The following is an 18,399-nucleotide window of genomic DNA, read 5'->3' on the forward strand; positions in this document are numbered from 1 at the left end:
ATGCAGCTGATCTTCAGATAAGCAAGTCAACTCTAAAATTTTACCAGAGCCAAACCACTGTGTAGTCGGGCTGCACAATAAGGGTCCAGAGCACCAACCATCAGATTCACCACTATTGCCTGTTATATACTGGGATGGAGATTCACTGGTACCAACTAGAATACTGATGGGGGATTTTCCTTAACTGCTCAGTGTAGACAAAGACAGACAAACTTCCAAAAAAAATGTCCTCACATGTGGAAGAGCACACATTCTTATTTAGATTAGATTTTACCCTTAAAGGCTTTAACTCTTGGGATGTTAAACAATAAAAACTTGCTTGAGAGCAAACCTCAAAATGGTTTCTTTCTAAAACAAGTAAAATAATGACCTTATGATACCAAAGTTTAAAAAGTAAATCTGTTACTCAGCACTAAATTGGTTTACATTTAATTTACTAAGGAATAAATAAATAGCCTTTATTCATGTAGCAGGAAAATTAGAGAAAATATATGTATGAATGTGCTGAGTATCAGATTATGCACATTTCCCGTTCTACTCTGTGCCACAACGTATGCCTAATAAATCCAAAGCAATCAGTTCCTTAGCTTCATCTTTTTCTCCCTCATACTGTTTTCTCCAAGGGCTCAACCTTCTAAGCAGTCCCAGAAAAGAGGCATTTTTTCCACTGTTTCTCTTTTCCTTGACCTGTTCGCTTGCCAGTCTGTATTTCACAGCCTTCCGCCACCTGGTCTGTTGGGTTTTCTTCCTGAAAAGTTTCTTGAAGTACCAGCAACTGTTAAAACTAGTGTCTCTCTTCATCTCCACCTTTGTTGTTCTTTGCATTTTAAGTCTATTTAGGAAAACCTTGAATCTGTCCTTCAGTTTCATGCAATTTTCTCTTAACTGTGGTAGTTTTTCTGACAGTTCTTTTCTACTTAGATGAAGACCACTATTAATATATTCTACCATCCTTCAAGGAGGTCTTGATCATCAAAGACCTACCTGTTGTTTTTCAAGTTGTCTGTGAGGAAAAAGGTAGGAAGATTAGTTAACGTAAGTCAGCTTCATAAACCTTAACAATTTAACTTTATAGCAAAAGACTATAAATGTACTCTTATTGACTTTGTCACGCTATTTTTTTGCTTCTAAACTTAAAGCAATTACATCGACGATGACATATTTGTCTGTAAAGATCAAACTGCTTGTTCAACAGCTGTTCTGTTTTGTTTCTATGGAAGCATGTGCTGATTACATCATTATTCCATGATGATGTCACAATAATAAATAAAACCTTAGACCGCCCTTTCAGCCAAGTGACTAGTGGCCTGAAAAAGGCCATCAGTGCTATTATCCTAACAGTAACTTAGTTCCTAGGGCTATTATTGTGAAGATTAATTATTTGAAATCGTAAGTTATTGACATTTGTCTAAAGCTTCATAGGTGTGCTGTAGAGAGAGAATGTATGCTCACCTACAAATAGACAAATGCAAAAGCCTGTGATTAGCAGGACAGATCTTCTGGGACCCAAAGGGGGCCCTCAATAGCCCTGATACAACCCCATCTGTGCCAGTTTTTTTAACAAAGGAAGAGGACATCAGCTAAATACCCTTACTCAGGTTAAGTAAAAAAAAAAAAAACAGGAGTACTTGTGGCACCTTAAAGACTAACAAATTTATTTTAGCATGAGCTTTCGTGAGCTAAAGCTCACTTCTTCGGATGCATATGCATGCTAAAATAAATTTGTTAGTCTTTAAGGTGCCACAAGTACTCCTGTTTTTTTTTTTTGCGGATACAGACTAACACGGCTGCTACTCTGAAACCTGTCAGGTTAAGTAGTGTCTTACTCCACAGTAGTCACATTGATTTTACTGGGGCTAGCTATAAGGTAAGGGTCTATCAGCATGCGTTAGCGTATCACAATCTAGGCCAAAGAAATTAAAGACAATGTATTCTTCATAGTTCAAAAACAGAATTTAAAAAAATCACATACCTTACGTTGCTTAAAAAGGGTCATGTCTCATTGGCCTCAGGCAATTTCAAAAATGAAATCAAAAGCCTAAAGCAGGCCATCAGTCAGAAATATTTCCTTTCATTGCCCAATCTAACAATGAAACTCTCCAGTCATGTAAATTAACTGATTTTGGTTCAAATTTTTAATACATTATTTAAGAAACAAAACACATTTTGTGAAAATATTAATGGCCGGCATACGTGGAGGGAAGGTTTGAAAAAAATGAGGTTACTTGCCTCTAACCAGAGGTCCTCTGCCTGAGTGGAGTAGCCGCTAAACATTGCCATTCTTGGGTTCATCTGATAAGTCATACTGTGAAATGAGGAAAGTGGGAAATGGAATCCTAATTAAACAGTGGCCAAAATACTGCTACCAAACTGTGCATCAGCCCTGGAGGCTAAATGTTTAGTGAATGTGTAGCTAGAGCTCCAAGATGCAGAGCTGCAGATTTCAACAATGGGGACAAATTTAAGGCATGCCAAAGTGGCTGCCTTTGGCATAGTAAAGTGTGTGCCTTAACCCTTGCAGGGAGGGTTGCAGTTGCTAGCCTGTTGGTCGCTTCTATACATAGCCTAACTCATCCGGATAATCATTGAGAAGAACTAGTCAGACCCTTAGTATTCTTTTTAATGTATATGAAAATATATGGGGACTTTCTGAAGTATTTGGTACTGTTTAAATAAAAAGTGAGCGTGTGTTTAGTGTCTTGCTGTGGAGTCTCAATTTGCCTGAGTGTATGTGAGACCTGGGAAAGACTCCTGATAGTGTAATTGACTGGCTGAGCTGGAAGTCAGTCACCACCTGGGGCAGGAATTTAGGCTATGGATGGAGGACCACTGTGCCATTGTAGGAAATGGTGAAGGGTGGATCCATCACCATGGCTTGTTACAGAACAGTGTTGTTAATCGCAAAACATACAACTATGGAAGCTGTCCATGTGATATCACTACTCCACATTTGTTTCACACTACAGGCACGCACTCTCCTCCCAAAAGCAGTTGTTCCACAATAAGAAACAAAAAGTGGAAGAGTTAGATATCAAAGAAAAATATTATTAATAATTTGCACAACATTGCTATATTGTATAATCAGACCCCCCCCAAATAAATAAATAAATAGTTAATATAAACAATGCATAGGCTATAACCAGCACTCAAAATGATTTGAAACAAGATAAAATCCCAAACATTGTTAAAAATGAACTCCTTAAATGATATTGTCCAGTATGTCCCTAAATTGGGTAAGGAGAGGAAAAATTGTATAAGATCCTGCAAAAAAATATGCCTTTAGGACTACTAGAAACTTGAGATCAATGACACCATATCTGAATCAAGGCTCGTGTTATTTGACAAGGTCATGCACAATCTTGGGCTCTTTGTATGTACCATTCACAGTATTATTACCCATACTAGATCCCGACACTGCTGTGTTTGACCAATTGCAGCTGTCTATTCGGTAGCTTACCTTGAAAATAACATCTGCAAGGACCGCTCAGACCAACTGCAATTACTGATCTATCATCACAGCACATTGTCATGGAGGGTTCCACATGAGACTTGTTTTTCCATAAAGGGGACTAAGGTGACGATAACTGTGGAGTTGGCAGGAAGGTATACTGAGATGTAGGTGCAGCTAATCAGTGTAGAGAACCCATGTTCAGACTACTAAGTTAATACTTGGTCAGGAGCCCCACCACATTATGCTCCTGTTGTCAGACATAGATGCTGCCTCACATCTCCTGATAGCAGGGAGATCCACCTGTGGGTAGCAGTTAGGCTATAAGCAATTGTCATAACTAGAAAGGGACGGGTAACAACCCTCCTGTATACAATACTATAAAATCCCTCCTGGCCAGAGGCACCAAAATCCTTTTACCTATAAAGGGTTAAGAAGCTCAGGTAACCTGGCTGACACCTGACCCAAAGGCCCAATAAGGAGACAAGACACTTTCAAATGTTGGGGGTGGGAGGTAAGGCTTTTGTTCGTGTGCTTTGTTTTTGGGGGTGTTCGCTCTTGGGACTAGGAGGGACCGGACATCAATCCATGTTCTCCAAATCTTTCTGCACAGGTCTCTTATATTTCAAACATGTAAGTAACAGCCAGGCAAGGTGTGTTAGTTTTATCTTTGTTTTCTCAACTTGTAAATGTTCCTTTTGCTAGAGGGTTTGCTGTAACTTTGAACCTAAGGCTAGAAGGGGGGTTCCTCTGTGCTCTTTGAATCTGATTACCCTGTAAAGTTATTTTCCATCCTGATTTTACAGAGATGAATTTTACCTTTTCTTTTAATAAAATTATTCTTTTAAGAACCCGATTGATTTTTCATTGTTTTAAGATCCAAGGGTTTGGATCTGTGTTCACCGGGACTAATTGGTGAGGGGATTACCAAGGCTTCCCAGGGAAAGGGGTGTAGAAGCTTGGGGGGGATATTTCTCAAGCCTACCCAGGAAAAGGGGTGTAAGGGCTTGGGGGGATATTTTGGGGGAAGAGGAACGCCAAGTGGTCCTTTCCCTGTTTCTTGTTAAAGCATTTGGTGGTGGCAGAGTATTAAAATTTAACCTAAGCTGGTAGAAATAAGCTTAGGGTGTCTTTCATGCAGGTCCCCACATCTGTACCCTAAAGTTCAGAGTGGGGAGGGAACCTTGACAGCAATACTCTATGGTCCACCAACATGCATCATATACCTACTCCATTACTTATAAAATGACTCCTTCCCGTTGGACCGATACACAGTCAGACCACACTGACCTCTTTCCCAGGCCAAGACCATCTGAGGCAACTTGGCTGTAAAAGCTTTTATGCAGAATGGTGAATATTCTACAGTTCTGCAGAATTTGTAATAGAATTTGCTCAATGCTGCAAAAATGTGCTCTGGAATGTTGGCTTTCATTTTAATAAAATATTCTTCTTTGAGTGCTTGTGTGCGTACGCCACATGCACAGTCGTCGGAAACTTTTTCCCTTAGCAGCTCCCGTCGGGTCAGCTGGGGAGCCGCCTCGAGTGTCTCCTTCCTGGCACTCAATATATGACCCTGCCAACCCGACTCCCCTTCAGTTCCTTCTTACCGTCCATGGTGGCCGTTGGAACTGTGACTTGCTTGCTTTTCAAGTGCTCCCTGAGCATAGTTACCTAGTAGTTGTTAGTTGTTAGTTAGTATAGTTATAGTTATCATTAGTATAGGTGTTTGTGAGTGGGATCTTTCCCTATCCCCTCACCCCTTCTTGGGCTCTGGGCCATGCTGCGAGCATAAGGCTTTAAGTCCTGCAGTGCATGCCATAAACCCATGCCAAATAGTGATCCCCATGTCTCTTGCTTGAGGTGTCTGGGGCAGGTGCATCAGACAGAGTGCTGCAAAATCTGCAGAGCTTATAAACCTAGGACGAAAAAGGAGCGGGATTTCCATTTGAAGCAGCTGCTCATGGAATCCGCACTTTGTCCAGCAGCTTCAAACCGCCAAGGCTCGGGCCCAGCACCCTAACAAGGAGCAGCGGCCCGGCACTGCTGTACTTCCCCGGTGCCCCATAAGTTACATAAGAAGACTGAGAGAGGGCACTCTCCTCAGAGAGCTGTGGGACTGCCAAGGCATGCTTCGCTGCACCCAAGGAAGGACCCAGCTCCCAAGAGTCAGTGCTGTCGACTCCAGTGCCCCAGAAGGCACTGTTGAGTCTGGCACATAGCAACTCTCCAACACGGCAGTGCCAGTTGGAGGTGTTGGAGCCACCCTCCACCCCTGACACTTTGAAACCACAAGTGATCTCATAGAGATGACTGTGGTTCAGCCCCTAGTAATTAGGACAAGCCTCCAGTACCATTGAGAGCAGTACCATCCAGAGGCAAGCCTGCCATGATGCAGCGCTCCCGGTCGCTAGACCGGCACCGCACCCAGCACCGTTCCCGATCCCAGTTGCCATGACATCATTCCCCGGCACTGAGTCCAGCAGGAACACGCCCGGCACTGGGGACATGGCAATCAATCTCCCCAGCACCACGGACAGATCAGCACCTGTCCACAACACCTTCACAGGACCAGCACTGACAAGTGGCACCGGAGCCCAGCAGCCAATCGCCGGCACCGGACCCATGGCTCCGGTTCCCATCACCAGATTGCCAGCACTGATCCTCGACAAGATTGTCATGGCACCGGTCCCCTGCCTCTTCCACTTGACACCAGTGACCTGCATGTGTGACTTCAGCTCCGCCGTGGTCATCGCCCTCCAGCTCTTCAGAGTCTGATGCAGACTTGTATTATTCGAGGCACAGTTGACACAGGTTGGGCAGACACTGAAAGGATGTGCATGCGGCCTGGCAACCACAGTGGCAACCCCCCATGCAATGGCCCTTTTGGACCCCCTGGGCTTACCATCAGGTCCAGGGGCTCCAGGTCTGTGATCTCAGGATGCCACCCTTTCCAGCCACCTAGAGATAGGCCTGCCTCTTGGGGAGCTGAAGCTGCCTTCTACAAGCCACCCCCTCAGACTGCAGAAGTGAGGCCGAAAACAGCTCAGGGCCTGCCACTAGGCCACGAGGCGGCCGCCCCTGCTGAGCCGGTGGCAGAGCCTGGTACAGTTTAGGAGCAATCCAGGCAGCTCAAGGGCCAGGAGGACCCTGTATCACTACTTGCCACCTCATCTTCCTCGCCCGATGAGGCGGTAGCAGGGGCGTCAGCTTCAGGGCCCCCACCTATTGACCACAGGGCACACCAGGATCTGCTCCATCGCATTGCCCACAACATGAGCCTGCAGGCAGAGGAGGTGGTCGAGGCAGAGGACCCTATGGTAGACATCCTTGCCCCAGAAGGTCCTTCCTGGGTGGGGCTACTGCTAATGAAGACCATCCAAAACACTAACTACACCCTGTGGCAGACTCCAGCCGCCATTCCACCCATCGCCAGGGGCATAGATAGGAAGTACTTTGTCCCTTCCAAGGCTACGAGTACCTCTTCTCGCATCCACACGCTTGCTTCCTGGTGGTCTTGGCGGTAAACGAAAAGGAATGTCAGGGGCAACAGGCACTGGCCCTCAAGTCTAAGGAGGCTAAATGCATGGACATCTTTGGCAGGAAGATCTATGCTGCAGGGGGCCTCCAGCTGAGGATAGCCAACCAGCCTTCCTTATTTCAGTCCTCATTGTTTGAAAAGTCTTTATGAAAATTTAATTTATTTTTAAAAACTGAATTCATTTTTAAATAAAAGTATATATTGCAAACATCTCAGGGCAGAGACTTTGCCATTTGTTTTCTGTTTAACATATTTTACCTGTATTAAAGTGCCATACATTTACAGCACTATAAATAATAATCATCATCACTTGAAAATATTTAAAACTAATGTATACCTATCAGAATTCAATCCATACTTGTCTGTCTTGAATTGATTTTTAAGAAACTTTTAACCAGTGCATTTTAGTGATATACATTCTATTAATTTTTTCTGAGCATGCTCTGTGGACAACAAATTTGTGAATAGAGCAAAGAGTAGACTACACTATTAGTCTAGTAAAGAGACTGGGCTCTCAAACACTGTGGAAATTTAAATCAGTGAGGGAAGATTTTTTTAAACCGATAAGCAATATTACAAATGTTTTGTTGAAACAACACAGTTCGTCATCACCAAGAGGGAGAGGATTCTATTTTTTTAAATGTCCTAAAATGAATCTCCATACAATTGCAGTGTCCTAAAATGAAACCTCGCAACAATTCACTGTTTATGAGAGAGAACCTCTATTTCCCTTAAAGCAAAATAGCTTCAATTTTCCCATTCTGTCCCACTGAAAAACTCTGTTCTATGTCATTCAACAGCGTTAAAAAGTTTATCACTGTTTATTTCCCCAAATATTACTGTTTGATTTCATATGTATGTAATGTAATAATAGTGAGGGATGGAAAAGACCAATTACAGTATGAACCGTCTCATGACTGTCAGGTTGTTTTTCTTGATTCTCAACATTTTCTCTTCATCATATCCCATTATTTCTAGTTGTTTTCCATTGTAACCCTAAATAAATCCTCTCCTTCCATAGCGTTCACATCATTCAATTATTTATATACTGTTACGCATCACTTTCCCTTTTCCTCCACCTTATCATTGCTCAACCAGCAAATTTAGCATGTTTACTTTTTTGGTTTATAGTGCCTCTTAACTCTCTTAATTCAGGTTGCACTGGTGGCAATAGGAGCTGGAGATGGCTGGTAACTTGGGGCACAGCCTAGCTTCATGCTATGTATTGTACAGTGCACCAAGCATGTTACAACGTATAATTACATAAACTGTAATTTAGATAACTTTGCTGGCATAACTTCTAGTACAGTGACTGGTGATTAGATACCCCAGCAACGGGCCTATTAGGCTGGAAGGGAGATGTGGAAAGAGGCTGTATCACTTTCTCCTCATGCCCTTGAGAGGGGCTGGGGGCTTGTCTCAGTTGGGCAGGGGGGCCCTGTGTCATGCGCCCCCCCACCCGTGCCTCCAAAAGTGCTGTTGCCTGCTGCACCCGTTGTGAGGAGGCACTAAGCACTGGCCAATATTGGCGCCAGATCTGTGTCCCCGCCTGAGGGAAGCGCTGATCCCCGCCTTCCATTTTATTCTCCATCTTCCCTCCTCCCCCAGCTCTCTCTCGTCTCTCGGGGACATCCGCCCCCGTGCCCGCGCGCGCCGCGAACGTGTACGGGTGAGAGGCTCAGCGAGAACCCGCGCGCGCGCGGCGGTTGGGCCGGGAAAGAGCGCGCCCGCGCGCGCCCGCGCGCTGCTCCGTGACCCATTTCAGTGAACAAAGGATTTTGCTGGAATCTCTCAGCGCTATACCTAAAATGGCGCCCAGCACGCTCATCTCGGCCACCATAGAGATGAGGCGGGGCGGGCGGCTAGAGCGGCGCCGCTGGCACTTTACACACGGCCCGGCTCTGCCTCACTGGTAGCATGAGGAGGGCGCTGTGAGCCGCGCCATGGCGGGTGAAGGCGAGCCCGGCTCGGAGAAGGTAACGCGAGGGGAGCAGAGAGGCGCCTTCTCCTCGCGGGCTCGGCTCGCCGGGACCCGGCGCCTCGGCGGGGGAGGCCCTTGGCCGCCCCGCTGGTGGCTGTGTCTCCGCCCCCCGCCCCCCCACATCAGCGCGGGGTGGTGGCTGCACTGGGGGGCCGAGCCCTCCCCCTCCCCCGCTGCCGGGGCGGGTCCCTGCGGCCCCGGCGGGTGACGGATCCATGCAGATTCAGCGCAGAGCCAGGCGGCCGCGCCCTGCCCGTGTCTGATCCGCGTGGAGGCGCCGCCGGGCCGCTCTCCCGCCGCCCCTGCCCTAGAGCCAGGTCCCCCCAGCGTGCAGAGCTGACGCGCCTCCCCCAGCACCCGCTCGCAGCGGGGCTGCCAAAGCTGATTTTAGATCCCCCGCCCTTGACAGGGGCCGCCTCAAGGTTACAAAGTCAGTACCTAGAGCCCCGGGCCGGGCCGGCCGTTCCCTGGTTGCAGCGATCGCCCCCTAACTAGGCTTCCAGAGCCCGTGACTGGAGTTTTCATAATTTTGCCTGATAATGTGGCTAGGGATTTTTAAGCATTTTTTAAAAGTTTAATCTAATTCAGTGTTCACAGTTGTAGGAAATTAGGGCAGGCCCAGATAATTGTTTTAGGATAATTGATGTTGAGATTCAAAAAGTTAAAGCTTAGTAACTGTTAAAGCACAAACTGTCAACATTGCATGTCAAAATGTACACAGTATATATCCTGAAAACAAACTGTAGTTCAAGCAGCACTTTTCATACTTAACTGTACATTTCAATTATTATTCATGGACTCTTCTATTAATTTGTATGTACAGTGAAATCAGTAAAAAGCGACAAAGAGTCCTGTGGCACCTTATAGACTAACAGAAGTATTGGTGCCTAAGCTTACCTCTGACGAAGTGGGTATTTACCCACGAAAGCTCATGCTCCAATATGTCTGTTAGTCTATAAGGTGCCACAGGACTCTGTCGCTTTGTACAGATCCAGACTAACACGGCTACCCCTTGATAGTAAAATCAGTGTTTCCTGATGCATACCAGTACAATCTAGTCCTTTTAAGCCTATCTATTATGCATACAGTTCATATGTGAATATTCTAAAATAACCAGTAATACTAAAAAGCAAATAAGTATGTGCTGGTAAATGTCATGTGCTCTCTTGGACCTGATTATCTTCTCCCCTAGATCTGGGTGTGGCTCTTTGGGTGACTGGGATCCTTTATATATTTAATATATGTCACAGTCTCTGCTGTATTATCTTTTCTGCAGAACATGCACTGGGGACATACGTTGTAAGATAAGAGTTGTTAGTACCAAGGCTCCAATGGAGCTGCCCTACCTTCAAGATGCTGATGAGGTACAGGGCATCCCAAGGAGCCCCTGGAATCTGCCAGGTTTGGGACAAGACCCATGTCCTCCTTTTTGGGGGGTGGTAACCTATCAAAGGGATAGGTCATGCAGGGGAGATACTAATGAAGATGTCCATATACTACACTTCCCCACAGGTTTTTCTATGGGATGTGATTTAGGGCTCTTCCAGATTCTGAAGAGCCTGGTGATTGCCCTGATGCAGTGTCAACCATTGAAAAACTCATGGGAATTTGAAGAAGCTTGAAGGTTTCCTGTGATTTTTTTTTTTGGGCTCCTTTTTCAATGGATGGCACCATTGTGTACACAAATGCAGCATATTGTTTACCACCAATATTTTTTGTATTAAAATACATTACATTTTAATTGAAGCCTCTTACATGCTCTTAAATTTTACTTCCAGTTAATTTTAACTGAATATAACTACTCTAGGACAAAGGTTCTCAATCTGTGATCTGCTGAAGTACTTTCTGCTGAAATACAGAGGTTGTTAGGTCATATGGTGCTGGCTTTCATCCTTATTTTCAGCTAGTGAAGTATACTAAAGATAGCTAAAAATACAGTAGATGCTTTCCTAATATCTCTTTTCCACATAATCAGGTGATTTAATTGTCACAGGAATGTTATGCAGTCACAGTTGGGAAGAGAGGCAGTCAGTACAATTGAGAGTGGGAGGGGAGATGGTCCATTGAAACTTAATGTGTGGACCACAACTATGAAAAAATTGAGACTCCCTGTTCTCTGCTTTATGACTAGTTTCAGATTACCGTATATACTCATTCACAAGCCAAATATTTTTGGTAAAAAAGTGACACATCAGAGAGCGCGGGTTGGCTTATAAATGGGTCTACACCAAAATTTCATGATTTTAAACTCTATGGAATCACTGAATATCTAATACATTGTCGTTTTGTTTACTTGGAGCATCTGCAGGCATGGAGCCCCTCAGCTCCCTGTGGCTGCGGTTCGCTGTTCCCAGCCAATGACATTTATGTATTTAAACTTTGTGCAAAAGATTTTGGTAGGGCTTCTACACTTATGTACAAATTCTAATCTCATATGTATACAGGCTCTCTAATACTAGTCATAAGAATTGCATAAGAACCTAAATTAAGTCTCTCAAAAGTAATACAATAGCATAGCATCTTCTATACTATCTTGTTACAGGGTAGCTGGTTCCTGTGAATAACCTAGGTCCAGCTCCCCTGGATCATAGCAGATGAGTCCAGTCCACCCAATTAAAGGGAGAGGCTTGAATACACCTGACCCTAAAAAGCTGCTAGTGGGTGATTGAGAGAGGTGTGCCTGAGGAAGGAAAGCCACAATGGAGTGGAGTTAACTCCCATGGTAGGTCTCCTGGAGCAAAGGGCCAGATCCTCAGGGAGACAGCCCTGAGGCTGCTGCCCAAAAGAAGGGGCAGAGCTGGTTAGAACTGGGAAGTTGTGAGGCCTGTGAGTAGGATAGAACTGAAACCTGAAAGTGAAGACAGTAAAGACCGTTTTTCTGTTCAGTTAAGAAAACAAAACTCCTTGAAAGAGAGGGGGTGTGGCAGTGTATATTTTGGAGCTGGAGTGAAGCCCTGGTCAGTGATATATCTAAAGTGTCCAAGAACAGTACCATTCCAAATTAAAAAAATAACTTTTAAAAAAACTACAGATACTAAGTAACAACGTAGCTATTGATCATAACATATGCTAAATCTAAGGATTTAAAAGCAAGACAGAAATGTGCCTTCATAATGAACAAACACATTCTTATCAGCAAGAAATGCAGATTTCATCACAACAATAGCAACCTTGACTCTGAGCCATATATTTTGGGGGCCTTTTATGCATATTTTTTCATCTTGATTTTTGTATCTAAATAGATTTTTTGGAAGAATACTATTAAGTAGGAAATACTGTCAGTTAACTATATTCAGAGCAGAGGATCTAGAGATGCCTATAGAGGCTTTTATAAATCTAAAATAACCTATTGTAAATTGTTAAATGTTTTTCTTTTGGTAATGTTACTTCTAATTACTGTTGGAGACTAATGTAATATAAAAGTGAATAGCTATCAGTTTTGGGTAAAATATATATATATATATATATATATATATATATATATATATGGACCAGCATTTGAGGCTGATCAATATTCAATAATGTTTATTGCTTGGATTTTCAAAGGGATCTAAGAGTAGTAGGCGCTCAATTCCCTTAGAAACCCCAGGCTACATATAACACTTTTTTTCCCAAAAGGATTGTGTTCATGATTACTGACAAGAACTATATTTATTTATTTTTGGTCAGAGTAAAGGTTGTTCTGTTGTTGAAATATGTTCTTACAGAAATGCATATGTTTTTTAAACTAATTCTTTTTGAATTTTGTAAGACATATTATTGTTCTTTTGTGAATGTAAATGAAGGTATATAGCTTTTTACAATTTTAAATGGGAGACAGGTCATCAGATTATTATGTTAAAGGATTGTGAGTAGTGCTGCCCGAACAATTGTCTCCTGCAATGCCTGCCTGACAAAGATGCACATGTTCACTATGTAATTAAGTTAGTCACGTGTTCATGTGCAGCACAACATAACTACAAGCTGAATGCTGGTAAAATATGCTTTAAAACAGCTCAGTAAATTAAGTGTCAAACTCAGGGTTAAAACCCTGGTCTGTTGCCTACACATATAATGCTTAATCTACTAGTTCTCAAAGCCCTCCTAGCTAATTTATTGAATTTCAATGCTTCAAGATCAGTGGTTCTCAAACTTTTGTACTGGTGACCCCTTTCACATTGCAAGCCTCTGAGTGTGATTCTCTCCTGCCCACACACACGTTAAAAATGCTTTTTAATATATTTAACACCATTATAAATGCTGGAGGCAAAGCAGGCTTTGGGGTGGAGGCTGACAGCTTGCGACCCCCCATGTAATAACCTCACGACCCCCTTGAAGGGTCCCAACCCCCATTTTGAGAACCCCTGTTCAAGATAATGCCTCTGAAAAACATAGATTTTTTTTTTTAATCTGTACATCTCAAATCACTTTATAGAGTGGGTAAATATTATCCTGATTTTGCAGTTGGCCAAGTAAAGATATATAAAGCAGTTTGAGCCTGTATGGTCTGGTGGGTAGACATGGGTCAGTTAATTTAGAAACTTAGAAATTGGCATTCTGTTTCCAGCTCTACCACAAACATCTTATGTAACCTTTAGCAAGTTACTTAAGGGCAGATTTTTTTAAAGGTCTTTAGGCACCTAAAGATGAAAATTAGCCTTGGTGGGTTTGGAGGATAAGAATATTCTTCACCGTTTGTTTTTTCTCCCCATCACTGTTTTCATTGAAATGATCATGTCTAACTTTTGAATAATAGTTTTAAAAAACATTTTACTTTTCTCTTCCCTGAACGCTTCCTCGTGCGCTAGGTAGACCTGGGACATGGGCTATGTCTCAAATTTTGTGGGGTAATGTGACTTTGTTGGGCAGGTAGGACGCAGAGATTTCAGAATTGAGCCATTTTAAGTCTTAATCTCAAAAAATACTTCCTCAATCTGAACACATTTTAGTTGTCATGGAGACAACCCTAAAAATCTGAAAGATACCGTGGCGTGCTGTGTGTGTACACACATGCACCCTTGCGTGCGCACACACTAAAGGGGGATCCAAGTCAGCCTTGTGATAGAGTTGAGACTGGAGCCTCTGTATGGAAATTTATCCTTTTTCTAGATTTTAAATTGAAGTGATGGAACTAGTTAGCAAATGTATAATCACTTTATTAGCCCCAATCTGGTTTTAGAAGGCACTGATGATTGCTTATAATTAATGAGTATTATTGGTAAATTTTCAAAGTTGACTTCATATCATTGAATTACATTGTGGGCCAAATTCATCCTTGACATAATTCAGTATCAGTCAGTGGACTAACAGGATAGATTTGGGATGAATTTGACTCTATTTTCACAATCTCATGTTTTGTATGACAGTGCATTATTTTGCACAAAAACAAATATAGCTGAAAATAATGAAAGTCTTATGGAGTATTTAAAATAAAACCAACAACAAATTAACTGTTTTGTACTAATGACTTAATCTATAGGGGACCATGTTTTTTGTCTGAAAATCAGAAAGAGGGATGGAGAATGCAACTCTAATGTATTATTTCTTTTTAAAAAATTATCTGAATTAAGATAGTCATAATTTAACTTTTTTTTTTTTTTTTTTTTTATTCTAGACCTTTAAGCTCCTAGGAATCCTTGATGTCCAAAATATTCCCTGTTCACGAGAGTCAATACTCTATGGGTCACTGGGTTCTGTAGCTGTGGGCCTTGGACATTTTTTAGCAACCAGTGAGTATTTTTTGTTGTTTTCCTGTATTTCCTCTGCAAGAGAGATTAATTTTTCTGCTTGGTTTTGTTCTGCTAGTTGAGAGAAATAAAAGTAGTTTGGATAATTGTTTTCATTATCTGTTTTTTCTCTTTCAGGTAGAGTTAGAAGATCTTTTGACTTTGGAATGGGAGGTTTTGTTTTGACAACCTTAGGATGCTGGTATATAAGATGTTTCTTGAATTTTGACAGACCAGTGCTGCAAATTGTACATATATTCCTGTGCTGTCCTCTGTCACCTTTCATACTCTTTCTTGGAAGACCCTTCATGACTCTTAGCCATGTCTCCTTCCTCTCCTTTAAATCCATTCCCAAAACTTATTTTTGCAAGGATGTTCATAAACCTTAAGCTATTAGACTTGATATTTTTAATAAAAATTAAATTTAAAAAAGCATTCTGCTACATGTGGCTTAGTCTCCTAAGAGACCATGCAGTCCTCTTGTCGTCTCCTTCCTTCATGTCTCTGTTTCCTCCCACTGTCAAGTCTTTCAGTTAAAATTGTAGCTTAGGCCATAATCTTGTGAACACTTAAAGATGTGCTTACCTTTAGGTACATAAGTAGTCCCATTAAAATCAATGAGGACTGTTCACATGTTTAAAACTATGCAGGTGTGTAAGTATTTGCAGGATTGGGACCAAATTCAGATCTTTAAAAGTAAAAAAATAATTCTATGTTTAGGAACCAGTTCTGTAGTTGCTTGCACATGGGAATTCCTTGTGCAAAGTGGCTGTAGAACCATGCCTTAGAGAATTAGCAGCTGTGCTAATATTTACATAAATGCTTGTAAAATGTCCAGTTATGATGTGTAGAATTTACAGTTCATTTTAACTAGTTGAATAGTTGTAACGTGTACTGTTTTTTTTCTTCCTTAAGGATATATTGCAGATACAGTCATGCAAAACTAAGGATCCAGCAAAGAATTATTCAAGAAGGGATGAGAAACAAGATCTTATATGAAAGTAGTGATTTTGATCCTGAAAGAAAACAAAACAGCAATCTAGAAAGCAAATCTTAGCTTATCACAGAGCAACCCAATGGTCAAATACAACCTGTGGGGTATTAAAATGGAAGTGCAAAGGCACACTCTGCCTGTAAGTGTGGGATGAGAACAAAACGGATAACCCACACAATTTTTTTCCTACTGGACTCAAACTACTCAGTCTGTTTAAAGAAGACCCTAACAAATGTTAGGGTTGTGTATAGATTTAAAAGTTGTGTATATTTATATGCAAATCAGGGATGGCCTTCCCAGTTTCTGGCCCGTTGTGTTTGAAAATGATAAATTTAATTGCTGAGGATTAATAACAATGTTTGACTTGTTTAGAACAATGGTGTGTAGCTCTTCTAAAATGACTAGAGGTTTTGGCATTATTTTACAATAAAAGAAAAAATTAATCCAGGCTATAATTTTCCCATATCTAAACAAGACGTTTATAAATAATTATTTAAAATTAAATGCAATTTATATCTCTATGCTGTTTAATGTGAAAAATTATTCCTACTAATTATTATAATAAAAGGAATATTTATCTGGTTGACTGAAACAAAATGAATAATGTAAAGATCCCTCTTATCTCTGTGAAACACAGTATAATGGGCAACTTCTACTAGTGATGTTGGCTAGTTAAAGTTAGACACTTTTAAATTGAGGATAAAGATGGGATGTTCTTTACTATTTGAAACTAAAAATGAAATTTACTAATACATCTTCAAGAGGGCTATTTGCTATTCTTTTGTACCTTATGTTTGGGATACTTTATCTCTCAAGTTCCAGTCTTCCAATTAGAGCACTTCTTTGCAGTTGCCTGTACTATTTACAGTTTAATAATTGGGTAGAGCAGTACCTGGTTGCCTTGATTAGTTACATAAACTACTGTTGGGTCGATATTTTATTTTGAAATGTGCATAATATATTGTTAAATTGGTGTTTTGAAACTGTACCCTAAATTTATCATTTCTGTATTTGTCATAAAAATTTAAATAAATTTATTTTAAAAAATCCACTATGAATTGTTCTGTATTGCAAACTCCGGAGATGATATTGTATTGTTTAGCAGTAGTATATTGTTGAAACTTAGCTCTGATTCAGGGTTTCTATTTGTTTGTACACTGTGCTTATCTACATTGTGCAATTAATGTCAGCGATGAGGGTGCTTAGTACCTCATAGAATCAAGCCCTGTATTCTTTTTAAAGTGCATTACCCAATAGACTGCTTTTGGTCCAAAGTAGTTCATCCTTTTTAGTGAGTAAAATAATACATTTTTTTCTTATTACCCTGTAGACTGAAAGGGGTTTGGATTTATTTGCATCTCAGGGCTATAATTTTATATATTGCTTGATCCTGAGGGAAGTTTTACACACAAGCCTTCTGAATTTTAACCAGTGCATCATTTTGTTTAATGCATTCTAATTCAGAAAACACTTGTCTGTGCCAAAGAACTTTTTTCTTTAAAATTATTACATGTGAGAGCATTGACAAGTTTACCGTGGCTTACTTAATAATTCTTAATTTTAAGTACACATAGTGTAGTCTCCCAACAGAGTTCCTTTCCATCCTTCTCTTCTCTTTATTTCCTCCTTTTGCGGCTGAATTCTCTTGTTCCGATCTTGTATGGGAAAAATAACAGTAAAATGCATTTTATTCAGGAAGAGAGCTTTTCAGTTTGAGATTTTGTATAAAGTACAAAATAATCTCTGCTGGACTCAAGTAACCTTATGAAGTACTTTGCCTGCTTCCTTCCTTAAATCTACCATTGACCAGAGAATCTGTACAAACTCCTAGGTCAGCAGCCATACAAAACTAATCCCAGATCAGAAAGGAAAGTATTTCCCTGCTAGTTGTTTTTTTTCCCTAGGTTTCTGTCCAACCCAATTGCCATATATGGCATGACACTGGGGAATTGACAGTAGTGAACAATGCTTAGCAAACTCCTATTTTAATACATGGCTGAGTTCTTTCTCATCTGATAGAATAAGAGTTGTGATGGAATTACATCTTAATTAAGGGTTGAGCATGCTTGCTGGCTGAAAAGTCATAAATGAGTTAAGAAAAAGAAAACAAAATCACAGATTACAATTTACACCTTTCTTTGCAAAGAAAGGTTTAATAACTCCTTCCCTACCAGTTTTGGATGGTAACATGAACATAAGGGCGATCAGGAGTGAACAGACTGTCCCATCTGGCAGGGGAAACTAGCAAAAACTTACTTGCTTTTACTATTGAAGTTAAAATTCAAATGAAGGAAACTTCAAATTTAGATTGACATTCAGTCCTATCTTATGCTATGTCAGTTTAGGGACATTAGACACCCATGCTACAATATAGGGGTAAAGAGTATTTATACAAGACTGGAGTGTCTGCTCATGTGACCGTGTAGTGCAGAATTGTCTTTTTTTGGGAGGGGGTGGGACTTGCATTGGGTAATTGGTAAACATTCATACTAAGGTTACATATTGCTGCTGTTAGTACTGTATTTAGTTCCTTTTTATACTTGTTTTAAAATAACTGACTTGTGGGATTAGGATTTTGTAAAAGTTTCCTCCACTAAACTGAAAATGACAGGTTTCAGAGTAGCAGCCGTGTTAGTCTGTATCTGCAAAAAAAACTAAAAAAAAAAAACTAACACGGCTGCTACTCTGAAACCTGTCATTATGCAAGGCACTGCATTTAGCAGTATGGAGTGG

General features: G+C 41.2%; 1 protein-coding gene across 3 annotated transcripts; it reads left to right on the forward strand.

The window, feature by feature from the left end:
- Positions 1-8,743: 8,743 nt before the first annotated feature.
- LOC123366529 (cytochrome c oxidase assembly protein COX20, mitochondrial) lies at positions 8,744-16,717 on the forward strand. 3 transcript variants are annotated; one of them, XM_045010093.1, is made up of 5 exons: positions 8,744-8,962; positions 11,510-11,689; positions 14,561-14,675; positions 14,811-14,874; positions 15,588-16,717. In XM_045010093.1, exons 2-5 carry the CDS (start codon positions 11,687-11,689, stop codon positions 15,727-15,729), a joined length of 324 nt encoding a protein of 107 aa, XP_044866028.1. In that variant the 5' UTR covers positions 8,744-8,962; positions 11,510-11,686; the 3' UTR covers positions 15,730-16,717. The 3 variants fall into 3 exon arrangements, with proteins under 3 accessions (XP_044866028.1, XP_044866027.1, XP_044866026.1); XM_045010092.1 differs by lacking the exon at positions 11,510-11,689; XM_045010091.1 differs by lacking the exons at positions 8,744-8,962; positions 11,510-11,689 and adding an exon at positions 10,306-10,368.
- Positions 16,718-18,399: the final 1,682 nt, after the last annotated feature.

The sequence above is a fragment of the Mauremys mutica genome, chromosome 3, assembly GCF_020497125.1.
Source record: "Mauremys mutica isolate MM-2020 ecotype Southern chromosome 3, ASM2049712v1, whole genome shotgun sequence".
Classification (NCBI taxonomy): Eukaryota; Metazoa; Chordata; order Testudines; family Geoemydidae; genus Mauremys; species Mauremys mutica.

Coding starts and splice junctions, on each gene's coding strand:
- LOC123366529 (XM_045010091.1), top strand. CDS start 10,321: ATGCTGATGAGGTACAGGGCATCCCAAGGAGCCCCTGGAATCTGCCAG. Junction 14,676..14,810: donor TGGACATTTTTTAGCAACCA/GTGAGTATTTTT, acceptor TTTCTCTTTCAG/GTAGAGTTAGAAGATCTTTT. Junction 14,875..15,587: donor TTGACAACCTTAGGATGCTG/GTATATAAGATG, acceptor TTCTTCCTTAAG/GATATATTGCAGATACAGTC.